At 36.2% G+C, this 6,666-nt stretch overlaps 1 protein-coding gene and 2 long non-coding RNA genes across 3 annotated transcripts; 2 read left to right on the top strand and 1 right to left on the bottom strand.

The window, feature by feature from the left end:
• The first annotated feature begins 2,601 nt into the window (after window positions 1-2,601).
• On the top strand, window positions 2,602-3,390 carry LOC149142930 (uncharacterized). Its single transcript, XR_016264384.1, has 2 exons — window positions 2,602-2,676; window positions 2,942-3,390. It is a non-coding gene; the product is annotated as an uncharacterized LOC149142930 (long non-coding RNA).
• A 296-nt stretch (window positions 3,391-3,686) lies between these two features.
• On the bottom strand, window positions 3,687-4,811 carry LOC149142929 (uncharacterized). The gene is made up of 3 exons (XR_016264383.1): window positions 4,258-4,811; window positions 3,972-4,071; window positions 3,687-3,788 (listed from the first exon to the last, which is right to left on the bottom strand). It is a non-coding gene; the product is annotated as an uncharacterized LOC149142929 (long non-coding RNA).
• Window positions 4,812-5,397: 586 nt separating this feature from the next.
• Window positions 5,398-6,257, top strand: LOC149142928 (oligopeptide transporter 1-like). The gene is made up of 2 exons (XM_089453121.1): window positions 5,398-5,688; window positions 5,784-6,257. Exons 1-2 carry the CDS (start codon window positions 5,652-5,654, stop codon window positions 6,077-6,079), a joined length of 333 nt encoding a protein of 110 aa, XP_089309247.1. The 5' UTR covers window positions 5,398-5,651; the 3' UTR covers window positions 6,080-6,257.
• Window positions 6,258-6,666: the final 409 nt, after the last annotated feature.

The raw sequence follows: 6,666 nt of genomic DNA, 5'->3' as shown, positions 1-6,666 counted from the left end.
TGAGGACCTACCTGATGGAATAATACAGTCAATTAATTTCTGCCCCATGGAGTTACTGCCTGGCCTGACATTTAATTTTCTTATGTTTTATATTTTTTATTTATTTATTCATTTTATCTTTTTCTATAATAATTATCAACCTAGTATAAAGTTTTTATTATAATTTTTATTATTATAAATTGTATTTTAGATATATTTATTCTTGTAATTAAAAGATTAGTTTTTATTTTCATGTATAATGTTACTCTAATGTGCCAAATTTTGTAATGTTTAATTAGCTTAATTAGTTAAATAGATTTTATATTAAAGATTTTTAATTTATTATTCTAGCTAAATTCTTACTTAATAAGTTAATTAATTGGTTCATAAATGTTATAATAATCAAATTTATATTTAATAATGATAAATAATTTTATATTATTATAATTAATAAAAGATAAATAATATAACTAATCTTACTAGTTTTAATTAATTAATTGGTTACTAGATATTATAATCACTATTGTTAATTATTTTGTTTTTAGTATAAGATGACTACTTTAAGAACCATAATCATGTCATTATTCTGAAGGGGCCTAAAGGCACTTTGTTCCTTCTTGCTTAAATTACTCTTGGGAACTTTAGCCTTTCTCATTATGAGGGAAAATTCATGTAATGCCTCCTTGTCTTCCAAGGATAAGTTAATCATCCCATCCTCTTTGCCACAAATGATACTTTGAACAGGAATGTTCCTAGGAGCGACTGCAAATCCTAAACCCTTGTTGAGAATACTAATAATTCTGGGTCTAATTCCTGAGAGGAAAAACTAACTACCTTTCTTCTTGGAATTGTTCCGAAGCATAAATCTGGGTTATCTGATGTGCTAGGGTTTGGGGAGTTACCTAAAGAACTATTCCTAATGGAGTTACCTAAAGTGTTATTTAGATCAATGTTGTCACGTGGTTCACTATTTCTCTTACCCCTATCAGTCAAAACATAGTTGCCTAAGGGAAAACGATTTCTTAATCTCTCCACGGTGGGGACAGTCTTGAAGTCATTGCCATTGTTATAAGTCTCTGCTCTTATTTCACAAATAATCGACCCAACCATGATTCTTAACTCCTCGGCGCTGGGTACAGTTTCCTCATTCCAACTGGAGTTCAAGTTTGAGCTATTTATTGATTCTGAAATATCAATGTCGTCCTTTCTACATCCTCGATCCCATATGTTTTGCTGCTACCCTCGTTGTTTTCATTTCTATCTCTAAAAATATAATTCCACAAGTCAATGTATCTTTCCAAATATATGTGTTACCTTTGGTTGGTATTACCCATATATGTATCTTTCCAAATATATGTGTTACCTTTGGTTGGTATTACCCATATATACATATATTATCTTTGGTTTGTTTTCCCATTGTTAAGCCTGGTAGCTTATCCCATACAAGCTAGTTTTTGAATGCCTAGTAAGTTGCACAGGGTATAATATTTCATTGTCTACCTTTCTTCCATTAAAGAAATTGTGGTAACATTGCCAAATTAATTAGAGTGACATTATTTATTATAAATGGAAATGATCAGTATGTTTTTTAGGTTATATCTAGCTACTTTGGCTTGGCATTAACCAAACCAATAAGAGGATGCTATTACATCTCTTTCCTACACTCACCAATTATATGTTCTTTTTCCTGGCAACATATATCATCAAGCGGTCCAAAATATTAGGTTCATACTTTCACACACATGTTGCATTGCAAACAGAAAAATGGTTCCTACATTAATTAAGAAATTGAATTCCAATTCTAATTCAAACTAGTTCTTTTTCCAAAACTAAGGAAAATAATCTTAAACAAGAAAGACATATTAATTTGGATTATGAAATTAAAAATAATACCCAATAAAAAATAATAGCTTTTCTTAACTATAAATCTAAAACTGTGGTGTAGTGGGATCTCTCTTATCCACAAGTTTAGACCTTTTAATGAGCTCTATTCTAAGGTTAAGGAAAGCCCCCTATTGAATAACTTGTATCAGATATCCCTACATTGCTCAGAGGTAAGCGGTATTTTTCTGTTTATATGCTTTGCAGCCTTGGTTATTAGTCCCTGCCATCTGGCAATGGCCAGGGACTATAGTAATCGAATTGTTCGGTTTTAGCATTAGTTTAACCTGCTTAACCTGATGAATAGCCACCTCCTATCGCGAATATCCAAACTTTTTTAACTTTTTTAACAGTATTCTTTTTCATGGCCTTATTTGGCCTCTTCCCGAGGCAAGCAGGCGGAAAGCATATGTTATATCATATTTTCGCTTCAAATTTGTAAATTTAGCTTCAAACTAATGCTGGACTAATGCCAGCATTAAATCTCAAGCATTTTATGTTAATCAAAATATATTTAGTATAATAGAAAACCATCTTATAATAGAGAAGCACCACCGCTTCATGTACGGATGCCACCACCGCTTCCTGCCACAACTGTTAGGTGTCGCATACAATCTTCTGTTTTTTTGTTTACATGACACCTCTTCTATTCTTATGTTTAGATGTAAACAGAGGTGTCATACACTCTATAGTAAGTTGACAGCACTGCTTTAGACTGTCCTATACTTTTAGAGGGATAGACTCTAACCAAATTGGAGCATGATTTGATCAACCAGTGAGGTATGCTGCTGTAACTAGGTATGTTGCTGTGACTAGGTAAGCTTCTGGATCAAGGGCTAGATCTTGAACTGGATGAAGGAGTTGTTCACACAATAATTGATTATAGGCATTCATACCTCTGTATTATATCTGTTTTCTTCTTCTTCTCTTTATATGCACACAAGTGAAAATACAGAAACAGAAAGTGTAGTGTGTTTGTGGGTCCTAAAAAGGAGTGCACTTTCATTCTTTGTGCCATGCTCATGTCAAATACTATAATGGGCAGTTTGACATTCTTAATATACCCCACGATTGCTTGCAGATTCCCATTACATCTAAAAGGGCCAAGATACCCATTCTGCGTATAAACGAAAGAGTGGTGATCATTGCCATACTGTTAACTGATTCAGAGTCCAACATCATTAAAATTTCAGTGATTATTAATGTTAAGGAAGTGATGCTCTGCTCTACCACAATCAAAATGGGTAGCATAGTCGATCTTAGTCAGGTGGTGAAGAAGCAAGCTTCCTTGCGTCTCCGGGAGAAGCTCAAATCAGTTCGACTCCTACTAACCGACGTGACTGAAGCTCAACTGTAAGTCCATGTCTTCGAATGCATGACTCCTTTGCTGAAATACCTGAAACCCCAAATTGTCCCTTTTATAGTTGTGCTGGCCCATAAATTGAATTAGCTTGCATATGCTTCTCAATGGTTTGGACTGTTATGCAATGAATTGCAGTGTTCTTTAAACCCAAATCGCTCATTGGACAAGTGTAAAATGCCTGAATTAGAATTGTGATCTGGGATTTGAATTCTTTGAGAATACTAATTACATTTTGTGTGAACTGCCTCTTTGAACTTACTCCTTCAGATTACGGCCCTGAGCGCACGCAAGGATCCGAGCGAACGCCATTGCTGGAAATGGCATGAAAAAGTTACAGCGAGCTTAGTTTTGGATACCATTCTCAAAATATTACAATGAGTTAAATCAAACCTGTTGTATTTACTTTGTTTTTCAAAATTTTCACTGAAATTTAAATTTCAAGGTTCCTTCACACAAAAACTTACCCTACTGTGCTGGGCAGTGGGTAGCCTTCGGTATCCTCCGCCAACTTACTCCTTCAGATTACGGCCCTGAGCGCACGCAAGGATCCGAGAGAACGCCATTGCTAGAAACAACTTGGGAAAAGTTAAGTAAGTCTATTACAGCAAATTTTAATTACAGCGAGCCTAGTTTTGGATACCATTCTCAAAATATTACAATGAGCTAAATCAAACCTGTTGTATTTACTTTGTTTTTCAAAATTTTCACTGAAATCTAAATTTCAAGGTTCCTTCACGCAAAAACTTACCCTCTTGTGCTGGGCAGTGGGCAGCCTTCAGTTCTTCCGCCGACTTACTCCTTCAAATTACGGCCCTGAGCGCACGCAAGGATCCGAGCGAACGCCATTGCTGGAAACAGCTTGGGAAAAGTTAAGTCTATTACAGCAGATTTTAATTACAGCGAGCCTAGTTTTGGATACCATTCTCAAAATATTACAATGAGTTAAATCAAACCTGTTGTATTTACTTTGTTTTTCAAAATTTTCACTGAAATCTAAATTTCAAGCAAGATCTCTGTACATTTACATAGCATACCTTCACGTCCCATAAGCAGCAGGTTGACCATAAAACATAAAGAGTAGCCACAGAGGCAGCAGATCTAAGCGCGAATAAAGATCCAGTGCTAGAAGCCGATCCGCTAGCAGAGGTCAAGGTGACCCATATTCAGTGCCATTAGCAGAATCTATCACCGTTGTTAAGTAAGCAGCTTCAGTAGCAGAGCCCGTTGTTTAAGATCCCAATCCTGCGCCAATGAAACGAATGGAAGCACCACTAACAGCAGAGTGAAGCATCCGAGCAAGCAGCTCCAGGTTCTTTCATTGGAGATTTAGGTAAAGCTACAGAGGTGAAGGCAGAGCCGATTGACCACTTTGAAGTAGTAACCTCCCTCCCAGGTCGAATGCTAGTACCAGCAATTCAAGATCGCGATGCAGAGCTTCTAGATGCATATCTCTATGTTACTTCCGCTGATTCTATTTTCGTTTCTAGTTTTTATGGTTCTCGATCTCAATCTGTAGGTTCCGCTACTGGATATGCGCCTGGAATTGGATCTGGAACTATAGCATTTTCAGGAGTCTAGAGTGTATGATAACGGCACACGCAAGCACATGGCTTGCATGCAATGCACGTGGTAAAGGATTATTTTGATGGCTCATGGCATTTGTGTCATGAGGTAAACAATATCCACCACGTCCTAAATCAGTATATTGCATATTTTAAAAATATAATTCCTTTTTATATTTTAAATTTTTAACCTTAGAATGAAATTTTAAATTCGGTACATAATTCCAAAAATTCTAGACACATCCCACGAAAAAATTGGGACAAGATTGAAACCCATATAACATTTAAAAAATATACTATTCTGAATTCAATGGCAGATACATCTTGTGGTTATTAAAGAATATAAATCTTTCTTTATTCCTGGAGTGCATGGCAGGTGAGAAAAACTTATTATTAAATGTACACAACCGTCTTTTCTTGGCAAATAAATTTGCATACTTAATTCCAGAATTGTACAGCGTGTAAAATTGAGTTGACCACATGTATGGGCTATTCTGAAGTTATGTATATGTGTCCTATACTTAGCTTTTGAAATCAGCTCTGGACATGCATATATTGTGTGAAAATTGTGAATACTTCAGAAGTTTGCTCTTGAAAAATAAGTCATCGCCATCATTATAACAGTCCCTGTTTTAGCAACAATATGGGATCATTCTTGTTTCATTTCATTTTCGATACTCCCCTTGCAAAAGGGGAGAAGAGGACACAGGATATTAGGTAATCAGACAGCCCAACAGAAACCAATGCTCATTTCAATGTCGGGATATGTGCCCTTACCAAATTTTCCAGACAGGTAGATATTTTGATTTAGGGATCGAGCAAGCAGAGGGTCGACTGATATTCTGATCCATTCATGTTCAACTGCCATGGAATCCTCTAACTCACCTGATTCGATAACTCCTCGTAAGCCTGCTTATTCAATTTACAAAACCTTTAACTTCAATTATTAGACACGCTTGTTAAGGCATGTGATGCAACTTCTATTGGCTGTGGTGCAGTTCTGGAATCTGAACAGAGTACATTGTTCAGTTTCCGAAAGCATTCGGAGTATCTATCTACTTGTAAACAAGATCAAGGATCATATTATTCTAATGGTCAAGAGGATCACGAGGAAGCTGAAAATGGTGAAGAAGCTAATTCGCCAATTGAGCAAGTTGCCCTCACAGTACCCACAACCGATGATCGTTCTCTTCCAGTGTTTACATTCAGGGTGTGGGTGCTCGGATTGCTTTCATGCATTACTCTGTCGTTTCTCAACCAGTTCTTCTCATACAGAAGAGAAAAGCGAAGGTAGGAGCACCACGCCCATCGGCATCATAGCTATCCGCCGTTAACTCGTTTGCAAACAGTTTTCACATGTTCTGTGCAAAAGTGTTCGGATGTTCAAAAAAGCTAGCTTCATTCACCCAGGTGCTTGAGGGTTCCCTCCATGGATGATGGTAGTACTATCTTTGTGGTTGCTTTGAAAGCCATCTGAGCCAGCTGCTATGGTATCCTATGCAGTTGCCTTTAAGTTTTGGAAAAGACCTAAAGTTCAACTTGATGCAGGGACTTGCTGCCTCGCAGCTTCCCTTGTTGGTTCTAGGTTTCCATGATGATTCTTTTAATAATTTTATTTCAAAGTCAATGTCTCATGTGGCAACCCGTTTCCTCTGTTTATTTTCCTTATTCAAATTTTCTTTTGCTAGGCTAAAAAAATTAATTAAAAATATAAGCTTTCAAAAAAAATTAAATATATATATATTGGAAAATACCAAGCTAGAAATAATTTATTTATTTATTTTTTTCTAAGATATTCTACTAAAAGAGACAATCTCATATTTGATATCATTTTTTGGGATTCAAGTGCGGGGCTTGCACCTAGTAACCAGGACTTCTCGG

The sequence above is a fragment of the Pinus tabuliformis genome, chromosome X, assembly GCF_031772625.1.
Source record: "Pinus tabuliformis cultivar Carrire ecotype Pingquan chromosome X, CPIR1, whole genome shotgun sequence".
Taxonomy (NCBI): Eukaryota; Viridiplantae; Streptophyta; class Pinopsida; order Pinales; family Pinaceae; genus Pinus; species Pinus tabuliformis.
This window is presented reverse-complemented; position numbering and strand designations above follow the sequence as displayed.